Source organism: Microcebus murinus, chromosome 21 (assembly GCF_040939455.1).
Source record: "Microcebus murinus isolate Inina chromosome 21, M.murinus_Inina_mat1.0, whole genome shotgun sequence".
NCBI lineage: Eukaryota > Metazoa > Chordata > Mammalia > Primates > Cheirogaleidae > Microcebus > Microcebus murinus.
This window is the reverse complement of record NC_134124.1, coordinates 22063428-22079410: the sequence shown is the minus strand read 5'-3', so window position 1 is coordinate 22079410 and position 15983 is coordinate 22063428. Positions and strand designations below refer to the sequence as shown.

Genomic DNA, 15983 nt, shown 5'->3' with positions numbered 1-15983 from the left:
GTGGTGACACGAGGTTGAGAAGGATTTGAGTGTAGTAGTCAGGCCCCTCAAAGTCCTCAAAGGACACCAGTGGGAAATTACCTAGAATCAGACGATCAGAGCTGGAAGGGATTAGCTTGTCTAACTTGACAGAAGAGGAAATGGCCCAAGCACTCACCTTAGTGGATGGCCTTTAGGAAAGCCGGTGCTGTGTGAAGTGTGAGGTTCCAGGCATCCTTCTAGTGAACATCTCTCTTATGATATGAGAGGTTCCCAGGCACAAGCCTTTCCCCTTCAGCCTGGGATCTCCTCAGCCAGCACACTGCACGGGCTGCTCCTGATACCAGATTTTGCTCAATCTTACTGACTCAAAAAGCCCTGGAAGGTCCAGTGACCAAATACTCAAGTCTAGTTTTTGTGTTTTGGCCTGGCTGATCAGTTCATTGTAGTGTGACAGCAAAAGCTAAGGCTTTGGAAGTGGGTTCAAACTCCAGCTCTATCACTTAGTAATTGTGAAAATAAACTCTCTATGGCCTTCTTGTAGAATGTGAAATATACCACATAAAGTGGTTGTGGTTGATGAAAGGGAATGGATAGGATTCAGCATGGTGCCTACACTCATTCGGTCTCAATAAACATTAGTTCCCATTCTTTCTCTTAGAACTAGGGATGTAGTGTGCATAATTACACTCAGTGAGACTATGATATCCCCAACTGTTGTAAGAACTGTCTCCTGCAACTTGTTCAGTGCAAATAATTTGCAAAGATGTAATTCCTCCCCAGAGAGAAATCAAGGCAAGCCATTAGTTTAGGTTGTACAGACCTGCTATATTTTCATTCTCTTTCAGGTTCTTTTCTTAGTCATTAGTTCTAAGGTGGCCTTCTATAGGTAATGAGAATTGGAATGTGATCAGGAATCAAGACCAAGTTGCTAGTTTTACTGGTCTGGAAGCAGTTTTAATGGAGATGGAAATGTTTATCAATTCAACACAGGTACCCCCAAAATACAAATCAAAATATCATCTTCAGCTGCATAGCAAATAGGATTTAAGAATTTAACATCATTCTTTGATCACAAGCGTAAATATAAGTCACCATAAATAAATGTAAATTCATTGTACAAAAATCCCCAACAAGTCTTAATACAAATATGGTACATTTGACAGTTTCTGAAACAGGTATTTTAAATCTTTTTAAAACCTAAGCTTTATTTATTTTTTTCCTGGTTCTTAGACACACACACAAAAATCAAAAGGTAGGGCTGGGGAGGCAGTAATATCAGGGAGGGAAGAATATTAAATTTGTCTGGTGTTCATAAATACGTGCTGCTGGCAAGCCAGGGAAATGAAATCTCTCTCCTGCAAGTGAAGACCTCAATTTTCTGGGATCAAGTCTCCTGAGGATAATGTAACTGTGCCCAGGGGGTCAAGTTCAGGGTTATGAATGCAGGGTGGGAGGGGCAGGTGATTGCAATAGCCATCTTACCAAATGGATGATCCAAATCTCCACAAAGCCATGGTCAAGGATTGGGGATGAACGCTGGTCATCAGACAGAGCTAGCTACCGTCCCTAGATAACATGGAAGATCTGGGAGCTTAGAGATTGCATGTGGGTTTTGGAGGCATGTTTTACCATGTAGTTCTGCCAGGTGGGGTGACCTCTCCCTTTTGCCTCTGGGACACTCTTGTGGCCACCAAGGGGAAAAAAGAAATCAGAAATAGGACGTGGTAGCTCCAGACAGGAGGGTCTGCCAGCTTCTACTCTGAATCACCTTCCTTCCCTATACATACTTCCTTTCATGGCTTAGAGGCAGCTCAAAGCCCAAGGTTAAGCAGAAGGATTCCTTTATAGCAGTGGTTCCCAAACTTTGCTGCCCAACAGAGTGACTCAGAGAGCTTATGGAAAAATGCAGATTTCCAGGCTGTACTCCCAGAGATTCAAATTAGGTTTGAGGTGGGGCCCAGGACTCTGCATTCAAATGTGCTAATCTCAGGGTCTGATGTAAGCGGCCATTGGACCACATTTGGCACCCCCAAATTTCTCACTGGAGGACGAGTCTATTGCACAAGCCTGTTGTTATGGACACTTCCTTTGCTCTTCCCATGGGGTGAAAAATGGGGGCATCTGATTAAAGGTAACTATTTCATTATTGTTCCTTCCATTTTCTCTTTTCTCTTCTTCCCTGGGTTGGAGGAGACTGTCAAATAGCACACTTTGTATGTTCTTAAAAGCTCAGTGCTGCAGCCGCCCTTTGAAGACAATGTGCTCTGTAACAAGACATTTATATCCCAAAGGCCTCTGTCCTTCTCAGTGGTCTCCCCACACTTGGCGGAAGATTCTGCAGAGGAATTTTAGTTCAGTCGGGAAAATGGAAGGACATATACCCTTGTGAGAGAAGACACACCCCAAAGTCTAACTTAAGGAACACTGAGAACAGGAAGTTGCGAGCAAAAGATGAAACGTTGCAAGACACTTTGAGCATCTAGGACAACTAAAGTTCTGATTCACTAAAACAGGCCTCCCCTGTGGGGTTTATCTTGATATTCAAAGCTCATTGATAAGTATTATTTTTATTTCTTACCTCCCTGTCCCCAAGATGTTTTTGGCCTCTGTTGTACAAATCCCTTAATAACCCTTTCTCATGGGAGTTTTCCTTGATGAGATTCTGTGCCAAGAAGTGGTCCCTAATTTGGTGGCTGGCTAATGCTGTGGGCAGGGCTGTGACTTGGTCAAGACTGCCTCTCATGTGTGCCCCGTGCTAAGCACCTGCTTAAGGAATAAGAGAACTATCTCATCATTAGGCTGCTGCGATGGCCTAAACATGTTCTGTTTGGGGCTGTAGCATCCTGGTTGTGTTCATACATCCTGCTTCCCCCCCAGGCCTGACCGTGCTCCTACCCCTGTCTCCACTCAGCGGGGTACAGCTATGAAAGCTCTTCTGACTTCTTTCTTGGACTGTCCTGGGGGGGTGTGTGGTTAGGATGGGGTTTTGGGGAGCCTATATGTAGGATCCCCGGCACTGACTGCAGGGGGAGATGCCACCTGGGGCCCTGGAGGGGGGAGCCCGGGGAGAGGAAGCAGCAGTAGGCTGTCGCCTGCCCTCTGGGCCGGGCTGAGTCTCTGAGCCTTCAGTCCTGGGGTCGCACGCGGGCCCTGGGGAGAAGGCCGCCATCTTGGGAGGAGTTCTGGGGAAGCAACCGCAGATGGGTGGAACTATGGGATGGAGAAAGGGTGAAACTAGGAGCTCTTAATACAGCTAAGGGGAGAAAAGAAAAAAAAAAAGCACACACTGCCCTGTTTTTTGTTTTTTTCATTTATGCTATGGACAAACCACCATGGAGATGTCACGGGAGAGCATGCACAGGCCCCGCCCTTGGGAATGCTGCAGATGGGTTTGGGGAGGTGCTTGTTTGTTTCTGGGTCCATCCCACGCGCTGTCCGGTCGGGTCCTGTGGCAGGCTGGCTGTGGCTTTCTCTCCCCTGCTCCTCCTCTTCCTCCTGCTGGTCAAGGGTCTGCAGGACCTTCTGCCTAGCAGGTGGTGGCCAAGGACTGGTGGATGGGCGGCTGGAAGCAGCGCACATGCTCCACGGTGGAACTGTCCGTCTCCACGGACTTCATGTATTTGTTCAGGATGGCAAAAACCTCATTGTTCAAGATCTGGTACTTCCTGATCCGGTCGGCCATCTTTTTCAGGGGCTGCAGAAGGACAGGGATGTCCAGGTGAGGGAAGCAAGGGGTGGAAAGAGGAAGGACAAGAGAAGCAGTCAGTAAAGTCGGGGTACAGGGCCCAGAAGCTTCGATGATCATGTCACTCTCTTGCTTAAAGGCCTTCTGTGGGTTCCCAGAACTCTCTCAATCAAATGTGAACTGGACCATAAAAAACCCTCTGCAAACTTGAAAACTTACTACAGAGCTACAGTAATCAAAACGGTGTGGCACAGAGACAAATGGAATAGAATAGAGAACCCAGAAATACACCATGACATGTATGTACATCAAATGATTTTTGCTAGGGGTGCCAAGACCATTCAATGGGTAAAAAGAATAGTCTTCTCAACAAATGGTGTTTGGAAAATGGGTATCCACGTGCATACAGCTGGACCCTTACCTTATACCAGATACAAAAAAATTAACTCAGAATGGATCAAAGACTTAAATGTAAGCGTTAAAACTATAAAATTATTACAAGAAAACAGGGACAAATCTTTACAACATTGCATTTAGCAATGATACCCTGCATGTGCCACCAAAAGCACAGGCAAGAAAGAAAAAACTGGATTACATCAAGACTGAAAACTCCTGGACATCAAAGGACACTATCAACAGAATGAAAAGGCAACCCGTGGAACAGAAGAAAATACCGCAAATCACATCTGATAAGGGATTAATATCCAGAATATATTTTAAAAAGTCAACAACAGAAATAACCCAATTAAAAAATGAACAAATGACTTGGAAGGACATTACTGCAAAGAAGATATACAAATGGCCAGGAACACATGATATGACACTCAACGGTAACAATCATTAGGGAAATGGAAATCAAAACCACAATAACACTTCACACCCATCAGGATGGCTATCATAAAATGCAGAAAACAAGTGCTGATGAGGATGTGAATTTGGAACGCTTACGAGCCGCTGCTGGGAATGAACAATTGTGCAGCTGCTGTGGAAAAGAGTATGGCAGTTCCTCAAAAAACCAAACACAGACTTGCCATAGGATCCAGCAAATTTCACTTCTGGTATTTACTCAAAAAACTTGAAAGCAGGAATTCGAAGAGTTATGTGTACACCTGTGTTTCACAACAGCTAGAATTAACCATTTTCCACAAAATCAAGAAGGTGGAAACAACACACGCATCCATTGATGGATGAACTGATAGACAAAAACGTTGGGTATACACGCGATGGAATATTATGCAGCCATAAAGGGGATGGAAATTCTGACACAGGCTACGTGGATGAACCTGGAGGACATTATGCTAAGTGAAATAAGTCGGTCACAAACAAATACCGTATGATTCCACTTATATGAGGCACGGAGAATAGTCAAATTCATAGAGACAGGAAGTAGAATGGTGTTGCCAAGGGCTTGGGGAGGTAAGAGTGTGGAGTTATTTTTTAATGGGCACAGAGTTTCGGCTGGGGAAAAGGAAAAAGTTCTGGAGATGGATGGTGGTGATGGCTGCACAACAATGTGAGTGTACTGGATGCCACTGGGCTGTATGCTTAAAGTTTTATGTATATTTTATCACCATTAAAAAACCCTCTCACTCTCTGATTCACCTTCACGCCTCTGTGCCTTTGCTATGGCCGTTCCCCGGGTCTGGAACATTCTCGAAAGCCCCACACTCCAGTTCTGCCTGGCTCTTTGCTGCTGGCCATGCAGGACTCAGCCCAAGCACCATCCTCCGTGGGAAGCCTTCTCTGCCACCCGCTCCCTGCCCTGCAGTCCTGCCCACCGCACACCGGCACCCATCCCATCCCAGCGCCCCGCACGGCGTCAGCGTTGGGTGAACGTCTGCCCAGGTGAGGGACCAGCGTGGGCAGAGTCTGGCTGAGCCAGGGGAAGCTGCATTTCAGGGCTGGAGCCCAGCCCTGCCCTCTGGGGCGACCTGATTCATGGCAGTAGGTTACGAGCAAGTGACTCACGGCTTCCCCCAAGCAGGTCCCTGTCTTTGCACCAACCTGTGGGGTGGGGAGTTGGCCTCCAGGTGCCGCGCACCCTTCCCTTCCTTTCTGGGGAAAGCCTGGCTGTTGGCCCGGCCCCACCGCCCAGGCCCGGCCACCAGCCTGCTTACCACGTTCTTTATGATCTCATCCTTCCCGTCCTGCCTCTGCACCTTCAGCAGGTGGTAACAGAAGTCGAACAGGTCGAAGCGACGCTGCTGGCCCAGCAGGACGATGATGGAGCAGCCGGCCCAGTTCAAGCCGTCACCGAAACACTGCCTGGGAGCAGGGAGAAAAGGCAGCTGGGTGAGGGGCAGAGGGGACGTGGGGAGGGCAGGAGTCTCACCTGGGCCAAAAGCACAGCCAGCGAGCAGCCTGCCTTGGGGCCAAGTCTCTTAATCTGTAAAATGGGTGCAAGGGAAGCTGTAATGGTAGACTCATCAATTCCAGGGGCTGTGGTTATATTTTAGGCCCTTCCAAACACAAAGAGGTGTCAGCCTGTTTGCGTCACTGACGTAAGAAAAATCAGCTCTGAACAAGACACAAATTTTCAAGGAAAGACCCCAACGGGCCCTTGAGGATTGTGTGGCTGATATTTCAGGCAGATCAAAGGAGAAGCTGTCTTGGCTCTGTAGAGAAGCCAGAGGGGCCGCTGTGGGGTGAAGGGCCACTTCACACCAGGGGACCAACTGGCCAGAGCAGGCTAAGAGGGAAGGCCCAGGGCACGGCGGGTGGACGCTGCCGGGCTCGGGAGGCCCAGTGCTCCCGGCTCTGACGTAGCTCCGACCGCAGCTCCCAAGCTTGAGACGTGTGGGCAATTTGGACGGCAGTGGGGTCAGCCCTTGGCTGTCCTCTTGTCCTCAAGCAGTATCCCAGCCTGCACTGGGCAGGGGTCCCCACTGCTCCAGCCTGTGCCGGAAGCGTGTGGGCCCAGAGCTGCCCTGAAACAGCCTCACGCAGCACGCCTGCCTTCCCACCCGTCCCAGCACCCCTTCCTGGGAAAGGCTTCTCTGGCCCCCACTCTTCTCAGCATTCTTGGCTTCTGGAGTGCAGGTCTCGCCTGCCTTCCCCCTGCTGTCTTCTCGGGGACTCCTAGAGGCTCCTCATTTTCCAGGAGTAGAGTTTGGTGGGAGGTGAGGTAGGCGGCGAGGTTCTTACTGCCAGCCCCTCCCTGGGCTCGCTCCCGCCACTGCAGTCAGTCCAGCTTCTAGACTTGGAAAGACGAGGCCCCGAGAGCTCTCACAGCCCCATGCTGCGCCCTTGTGTACAATTCCATTTCAGCCTCTGCCACCTGCTGCCTCTCCTGGAATGTCCCCTTCTTCCTTCTGTCGATTTGAATGCCAGGCATTGCTCAAGGCTCAGTTCTGGTCTGCGAATTGAAGCCTGAGAACCCCCTCAACCTCTCTCCTCTGGCACCTGCCAGCCTGCCTACCCTTGCTGCCACGCAACCTCATTTGATGTCCCCTACATCTATGGTTCTTGTCTCCCCCTTGGCGACGTGAGCTCCGTGAGGCCAGGGACTGCCTACTTTTGCTCTGCACTATTGGATGTCCGGCACCCGGCATAGGGGCCAACAAATTCAATTAATAGTTGTTGGCTGCCCACCTTTTGGGCTGAGCTCTGGCAGCCTGGTGACACACAGGGGCACAAGCAGGTTGGGGTGACCCTGCCTTCCTGGGGGTACTCACTCAGCGGTGAACTCGTTGGTCCCCACGGGGATGCAGTAGACGAACTGCATGGCGCTCCACAGTCGGTGGAACTCCACGCACTCATCCACGTGCATGACGCCGTTGGTGGGGGGCGGGCCCCGCCAGATGGGGTCCTGCAGGTAGCTCCGAATGCGGGTCAGGATGACCTCGAACATGGACAGGCCACAGCACAGCCGCTCCTTGGTCAGCAGGTCCCCCTCCCGAGCGATGGCGATTTGCTGGGAATGGAAGGGCATGTGAACCTTCTGTGCACATCTCAGACCTCATCTGCCACCTCCTGTCAGAGAGGCCCAACCACTGGAGCTGGCTGCACCTGGAATTCATTCATCAGAACTGATGTCTTGCTAAGAACAGGGTATTCATTTTATAAACCCGAGTGCAACAGCAGGGAAGTCTGGTGGTACGTCTCATTTCTGTTAATTAAATCCAGGAATCATCAGTAGAAGAATGATTTTTTTTTAAAAAAATTATGATAGATCCAATACAATCCCCATCAAAATACTAATGTAATGTTTTGCAGATCTAGAAAAATTAAATGTAAGCTTCATTTGGAACCAAAAAAGAGCCCAAATAGCCAAAGCAATCTTAAGCAAAAAGAACAAAATGACAGGCATCACATTATCTGGCTTCAAATAATACTACAAGGCAATAGTAACTAAAATAGCATGGTACTGGTATAAAAGTAGAGACATAGACCAATGGAACAGAAGAGAGAACCCAGAAATAAAACCATCTACCTACAACCAACCAATCTTCAACAAAGCAGACAACAACATACACGGGAGAAAGGATGCCCTATGCAATAAATGGTGCTGGGAAAACTGAATAGTCACATGTAGAAAAATGAAACAAGACTCCTGTCTCCTGCCATATATAAAAATTAATTCAAGATGGATAAAAGACTTTTAAATGTAAGGTAAGAAACCATAAAAATTCAAGAAGAAAATGTAGGAAAAACTCATCTAGACATTGGCATAGGCAAAGAATTTATGACTAAGATCCCAAAAGCAAATACACAATGACAAAAAGAAAGAAATGGGAATTAATTAAATTAAAAAGGTTCTGCACAGCAAAGGAAATCAACAGAGTGAATAGACAACCTACATAATGGGAGAAAATATTCCAAACTATACATGTGGACAAAGGACTCAAACAAATCAAGAAAAAAACAACTCCATCAAATAGTGGGTAAAAGAAATGAACAGAAATTTTTTGAAAGAGGATAGACAAATGGCCAAAAAACATGAAAAAAATGCTCAATATCGCTAATCAGGGAAATGCAAATTAAAACTACAACGAAATATCACCTTATCCCTATTTAATAAATGGCCATTATTAAAAAGTCAAAAAACAACAGATGCTGGCATAGATGCACAGAGAAAGGAATGCTTATGCACTCTTGTTGGGACTGCAAATTAATATAACCTCTATGGAAAACAGTATGAGATTCCTCAAAGAAAGAAATGTAGACCTACCATTGGATCCAGCAATCCCACTACTGGCTATCTACCCAAAGGAAATGAAGTTAGTTTATTAAAAAGACACCTGCATTCGAATGTTTATCGTAGCACAATTCACAATTGCAAAGATGTGGACTCAAGTGCCCTTCAATTCATGAGTGGATAAAGAAACATGGGGTGTGTGTGTGTGTGTGTGTGTGTGTGTGTGTGTGTATATATATATATGTGTGTGTGTATATATATATACACACACACACACACACACCATGGAATACTACTCAGCCATAAAAAGGAATAAAATATCATTTGCAGTAACTTGGATGGAAGTGGAGACTATTATCCTAAGTGAAGTATCTCAGAAATGAAAAACCAAACACGTGTTCTCACTAACAAGTGGGTGCCAAACATAGGCACACACTAGTGCAAAGCATCACGAAGGACATGAGACACCAAGAAAGAGGGAGTTGAGGGGTGTGGGATAAAAATGTATCTATTCTGGGGATGGGCACACCAAGAGCCCTGACTTAAGCATTATACAAGGTATCCATGTAACAAAAACACTCCCTTAATATTTTGAAATAAAAACAAACAAAAAAAACCACCCCTGCCAGGTTGCCATTGATAAGACTGAAGTGATGCTACTGGTAGTACTACTACTACTGTAACTACTACTAGTTCATACCAGTAAATATAATAAACCAGGCCCTGTGATAGGTATTAACTCCATTCATTCCCATGAGGTAGGTACCATTATTATCCCCACTTTACAGATGAAGAAACTGAGGTTCAGAGAAGGCAGCCAGTGAGTGGTAAAACTTAGATTTGGTTCCCAGTCTAGCTCTATGGTTAAACTGCAAAGTGAATAAGAAAAGGATATGTACTACAATCTTATTAAAAACCATCAACAACACACAATCCCACAAACAAAAGTATGTGTGGGGTGTGTGTGTGTGTAGAAATCTTTTAGAAAGATTAACATCAGTTGTGGGAACAGATGGGCTTTGGAGAAGTGAGTGGGATTTTCACTTTGCACTTGAAACACTTCTAATACAGCTGAATGTGTTACAATGAGCATATGCTAATCTTTCAAACTTTGCCACTGAGCTAACACAATTGTTTCCTCTAGTTAGAAGTCCTTCTTTGACAATTGCAAACGAATCTCTATTAGGTAAACTGGCTTCTCATCTGGCTCCTGCAGATCTAATAATCAGCTGACTAGATGTCAAAATACATTACCGTATGTATGCATTATGAATAAAAGCATCTAGGGCTAAAGGTTCTACCATCTGCAAAGTAAGATAAATATTAAAATCTAAGGTCAAAGTAACGTCTCCAAGTCTGAGGACAAAGCTGAAAGGGGCTGGCTTCTGAGGGACCCTCAGGACACCCGTGGGATCAGCTTCCCAGCTGAGAGGACTTCCCGAAGAGCCCATTCAGCAGGTGGCTGGGAGGCACCTGCCCGACTTCCCCCCAAAGCTGGGAAGAGGGCGACCGTGAATCGTGGAGGGAAATTAAGTCAGCAAACACGGATGTGGGGGCCTGTGACAAATGTGGGCCATGCATGAAGTTGTCACGACAACAATGAGCCAAAAAAAAAGTATAGGAAAAAGACGAATTGGAGAAGAAGAGTTTGCCAGTGTGTGTTTTAAACACAAAGAAGAGGGAACCCTGATTCACGGTGACTCATCTTGATCCAACGGGCAGAGCCAGCTGGCGGGAGAGGAGGATCACTCCAGAGGCCGCAGCTAGCTAGAGTAGAGAGAGCTCTTTTTAAAAAAAATCCCAAGCCTGTGCTCGTGTCTGTTCTTATTCTCTTCATTCTGATTCTGTTCCTTCTGGCTGCTAAAAGGGCTCTGCACTTCAGAAAAACAGTGTCTGCTGCAGTGGAGACACTCGGTAAATAAAGGGCCCTAATTTGTTCTCCAGTCCAGAATATTCTCTCTTACAAATTGCTACAGAGTTCTGGTTTACTAATCAATCTACTGTGCATTTGGTTAGTTGGAATCAGTCCTCAGGGCTGGGGAGTCCTGGTGGGGGGAACTAGAAGAATTGGCAACTGAGTTTATCAATCTGCAGACAGACTTTGAACTCCGGTGACCCCCCCCCCGACCACAATCAATGCAAAAGGCCTTGGCTGGCACGGTTAAGGACTTTGTTCCTTTCCTTAGAAAAAGTGTTCTCCCTCACAGATCTTTCTGTGAACTGCAAAAGTCATACTTAATCATTGGGTAAAACTTGGAAAAAAATTTTTTAAAGTTTTATATAAGAAAATAAAAATATCCCATAAACCCTCCTTTCCAGAGATGAGCATTCCTAAAATATTGATGTGTGATTTGTGTTTATGTATGTGTGTACATCTATATATTAATAAAATTTGTTTGTTTTTTTATATTAATAAAATTTGGATCATGCTATCTATATTGCTTTTTTTTCTCTTTATATACCAACAATTTAAAAACTCACTTCTGTAAATATTTTCATGATTTTTAAAATGGCTACTTGATTTTTTTAATGGCTACATAAAATGGCCATTGATGATACACAATGATTTACCCCTCTACTCTTGGTTATCTTAAATTGTTTACAAATTTTCACTATTACCAAAATTCTATGGCAACGACCCTTATACATAAAACTTTGTGCACCTATTTCTCGTCATTTTATTAGGATAAATACTTAGTAATAGAGGGGTCAATGAGTATAAATATTTTAAAAGGCCTTTGCTACTTAGTGGCAAACTAGTCTCAGGAAACGCTGACCCCTATACATCTACCTTTGTGATGCTTGCTCCTTGTGCCCTCATAAACTCTGTTATTTAAAAAAGGTTCTTTAACAACTTGAGATAGGAAAAATTGTACCTCATTCTTTGAACTTGCATTTCATTGATTACTAGTAAGGCTGAATACTTTTTCTATGTTTGTTGGCATATTTTTTATGTTGTGGGTTTTCTTTGTTCTTTTTGTATGTCTAGCATCATCTTTTTGCTTTGAAAAAGTGCTTTATAGATTGTTTACTGTAAACACCCCCAGTTTGTGGCTCCCTGTTATATATGGAGTGTGTGTTTAATGTAGATCTTATCCACTATTTTTCTATTCCACTCAGTGGAGGTGTTTTTCTCTCTCATTCTGTGCCACTCTTTTCTAAGTTAACAAGGGAACAGAGAAAATGCTTGTGAAACCACATTGAAATCATGCCTGTATGAGGTGCTTTGATTACATTTAGTATCCTGTGGAGGAGGAGATTTTTTTTTAAGTTTTTATTTATTTTTTTATTCCATCATATTATGGGGGTACAATTGTTGTTAAGGTTATATATATTGCCCTTGCCACCCATCCCCCCTCAAGTCAGAGCTTCTTAATATTCCTTCTTAATAATCCTTTGTTTTTTTGGAATTTTCATACTTATTTGTTTATCATAGCAATCAAGAAAGGTGGCTCAGTGAAGGAGGTAAAATAGCTCTTATCCCATTTCAAAGATGGGAAAACAAAGACTGAAAAATGGCTTGTACTAGATAATTCAGGGGTGGATCTGGGACAAAGACCCCTGTTTTTTTGACCCCAAGAGTTTTCCTTCCATGATAGTATGGGGCAACAAACCAGGTCACCTCAATTTGTCTCAGCAACAATGCCAACAATGCAATACTGCTCAAACTTCCTGGCTTCAAATCTGTTGCAGAGGTCCTCTGTCACTGAGCTAGATACTATACGATCACCCCGAGCCCCAGAGAGCTTGGAAGTTAATGTTCTGTTAACTTTTCTTTGGTCTATGGAATGACTAAGTTTTGGACTATTTCTTGAGGATGGGAGACTTATAAAACTGGCATTTCCTCTCTCACGGAATGTCTAGGCTTTTGTTTGTTAAATGCTCAGCGTTTGACAAATGGAGATTTCTATCAGTCCCAAGGAAGTGGCCGTTCACCAGAACGGGGATGGAATTCAGTCCTCTCTAAGTGGAAACACATGCCAAACCTTGGGCACGAGAGGCTGGATTCTTGTAGGATGACACCAGCAGTGGACCAGACGCGTTTCCATGTCACTGACTTGGAGGATTTCTCCCTAAAAGGAAATCATTTTAGAGGATCTCCTCCGTTCAGCCTCTGAAGGCCAAAAAAGAAAATGTGCGCGCATTCTACAGTATCTGAGCTCTCTCTGCAGGTGAGTCAAAGAATGCAAATGCCACTTAGCTTTTAGGTACTGTTTGCAGTAGGTGGTTGGTGGCTTCATCTGCATGACACCTGTGCAGAGGGGACTCTGCATTGTGCTCCAAATACTTGCCAGGCTTTTCCAAAAGAGAAGCCGCCTTCTGGCCTCTGCTGAGGCTGGGGGTCCTTCTGCCCTTGGTGACAAGCACCAGAGAGGACTGCTGCAATGTGAGTCCCAGAGTCTAAGAGCAGATTTCAATCCCAAATCTTTTCAACAGTCTCACTACGGTGCCCTGTTTCCTTCCTTCCTGAATTCTTCCCCTGCCTGCCCCCAAAATGTGAAGCTTGCTTAAATCAACTGGGGAGGACCTAGCACATACTTTTTGTTGCCCCTCTCTGCCCCCATTTCGTTTCCTTTCTGCTCCCTGCATAGTCCGTGAATTCTCTGAAGGCAGGGGGCTGGGGGGGTCCTGTCTGAGTACAGAATTTAACAGATGAACTCATTCACCTTTGCAAATATGAGAACATTCCAGGCAAAGCTGAAGTTGTCTTTGATTCCCTCACCCTCTACTCAATCTCTGTCTCCATCTCTCTTCAGAGCTTGCCACCTTTATAAACTTAACTGTGTATCATTCCAGATATTTTCAGGAAAAGTTTTACTTACGTGGTTTTATTGTATGCATTTAAAAAAAAAAAAAAGACCAAATGGCATCTTTCTGTGTGAATTTTAATGCAGCTTGCTTTATCTACTTGCCATGTGTTTATGATCGATTCACACTTATGTGCTTAGATCTACTTTTCCCTTTTCATTATTATGTATTCAGTAAATGCTAAGTATGCAATTAGATGACTAGACCACATTTTATGTAGTCAATGCTTTACTGATAGATGTTTAGGTTGTTTCTACTTTTTGCTTTAACAGTGTTACAGTAAAGCATCTTGTGTTCCTGTGTTTCTTTAGCAAAAATATCTAGAAGTGCACTACCGGCTCACAGGGTGTATGGAGAGAGAACACAGCAGAATTATGATCCCTGGCAGGGGAGTAGTAGATACCTGTTTAAATGAGCAGCTACTTTTTTTGGCAGGATACATGACACAAGTAGAGAAAAAAAAAACACCCAGGCCTGGCTTAATAAACCTTATTCCAGACCTGCTCCTGCCACTAACCAGCTTTACAGTTTTGGACACTCTTTTTCCTTCTTTGGGCCTCAGTTTTCCTACCTGTAAAATGAGGGGGTTAGGCCAAATGCTCTCCCTCTAAAGTTCCTTTTGATCCGCAGAGCCCGTTATGCAAGGTCCGTACCTGAGGAGTCCCCAGCCGCTCTATCAGAGGGACCAGGTGCAGAGGGGCGTACTTGGCTTCCAGACGTTTCATTCGGACCTCCAGGCGCTCCCCCTCTGCAAAGGAGCAGCAGAGCAGAAAATGAGACTCGGGGAACCCCAGGTGACCGGGCAAGGTAAGTGCTCAGAGGACCTGATGATGTGTATGTAGTGTGTATGTGTCCCAAAACTTGCATGGAGCAGGCAGAACTGTTCTCCTTGGTTCTAGAAAGTACGATGAGGACTCCCTACAGGGAAACATTTTCTAGGATCTCCGTCCAACAATGCAATTATCTACTTTGGGACTGGTGAGTTCTCTATCACTCAAGCAATTTTCTTTTTGCTTTTTAAACATTTTTATAGAGTTAGGGGGTAAAAATACAGTTTTGTTACATGGATGGATAAAGTGCATAGTGGTATACTTGGGAATTTAAACCAATGCTAGATAGCGATATTATGTATATTCTAGAAGGAGCAAGGCCTGGAGTGTCACTTCTAATTCTGTGATTCTGTGACTTTTATGCAATAGGTATCCAAAGCTCTAACCTCTTTCTGGCAGTGCAGATCTGAGTTGACTGGGTTAGCAAGGATGTGAGCATAAGGGAATGCAAGCCGGCTAGCCAGCTGCTGGCAGTGGCTTGCTTCTTACCTTTGATGTAGACTCGGGGCAAGATGTTCTGGAAGGGTGCAGCATGGAGCAAATCGCAGACTTCCTCCTGAGACTGCAGAGATGGAGGCAAAGGAAAACAGTTTTCATTTTAAACCGGGAGGAATGTTCATTCCTAAAAACTTGAGCACTGGGGCTAGCCAGACCTGGATTCAAATGGTGGCTCTTCTATTTATTAGCTGTGTGATATTGGGTGAGTTACTCAGCTTTTTGAGTCTTATTTATCTGCAAAATGAGGATGAGAACAGTACCTGTTTTAATGGGTGGTTGTGAGGATTCAATGAGAGAATGCATAACCTCATAGCACAGTCCTAGACACACAAGAGGAGCTCAATGCCTTTTTACCATAATTTTCTAAGGAATCTGTTGAAGAATTAGAATGAACAACAGAGGAGTCATAGATGATGGGCCTCAGACTCTGTATCTCTGTGGTTGGTTGTGGGGTCTGTAGCCTTGAAGCAGGCAGCTGGGCCAATCCTCCAATCCATTAATCCAGGAGAACTCTGTGAAAAGGCCCGTGTCTGATTGGTTTTCTCCACACCAGACATCAACTAGAAAAAGAGGGACTTAGAACCCAGGCCAGATTGGTTTAGGTGGTGACTTGTGAAGCACAAAGGTAGGCCTAAAAGCAAATATGCAATGGTTGGAGGGGAATGTTTGGTTAGGTTCGGATGGAAGATGTGGTCTTACGGGTTTACTGTCCTGGGACCAGCTCATGATCACTGGCTTTAAAAACAGGGGAAGAAAAGGGCCTGGCAAAGCCACCCTCCACGGGGGCTTGCTTCCTCTTAATTGTGAGCATCTGGGTTAGGTAAAATCCAAGAGCCATTCATATTGTGACACAATGGGATTCTAAGTATCTGAGAAAATCAGGACTGTGGGTACCCTCGGCTTCCTCCACCCCAGGCCTGGCTGGAACACTGCCTCCTTGGGAATCTGAACTGCTGGCTGCTCAGGAGGGGACCCCCAAACTCCTGCTTTTTAACTGCAGCTCAGTCTTTGAAATGAGGATACCAGAGGAAGAACACACTGG

The 15983-nt window shown here is 45.0% G+C and overlaps 2 protein-coding genes across 4 annotated transcripts in view; one reads left to right on the top strand and one right to left on the bottom strand.

The window, feature by feature from the left end:
* The window catches only part of MED7 (mediator complex subunit 7), a 315410-nt gene that overhangs the window by 63944 nt on the left and 235483 nt on the right, over window positions 1–15983 (top strand). The window lies entirely within an intron of this gene.
* Window positions 1560–15983, bottom strand: part of CYFIP2 (cytoplasmic FMR1 interacting protein 2) — a 119188-nt gene continuing 104764 nt past the window's right edge. For all 3 annotated transcript variants that reach the window (XM_012781578.3, XM_075996248.1, XM_012781581.3), the window contains 5 exons: window positions 14933–15005; window positions 14267–14361; window positions 7342–7580; window positions 5785–5932; window positions 1560–3676 (listed from right to left, as the gene is read on the bottom strand). In XM_012781578.3, the coding sequence (XP_012637032.1) occupies window positions 3509–3676; window positions 5785–5932; window positions 7342–7580; window positions 14267–14361; window positions 14933–15005 (723 nt within the window). In that variant the 3' untranslated portion in view covers window positions 1560–3508. The remainder of the gene's footprint in view (window positions 3677–5784; window positions 5933–7341; window positions 7581–14266; window positions 14362–14932; window positions 15006–15983) is intronic.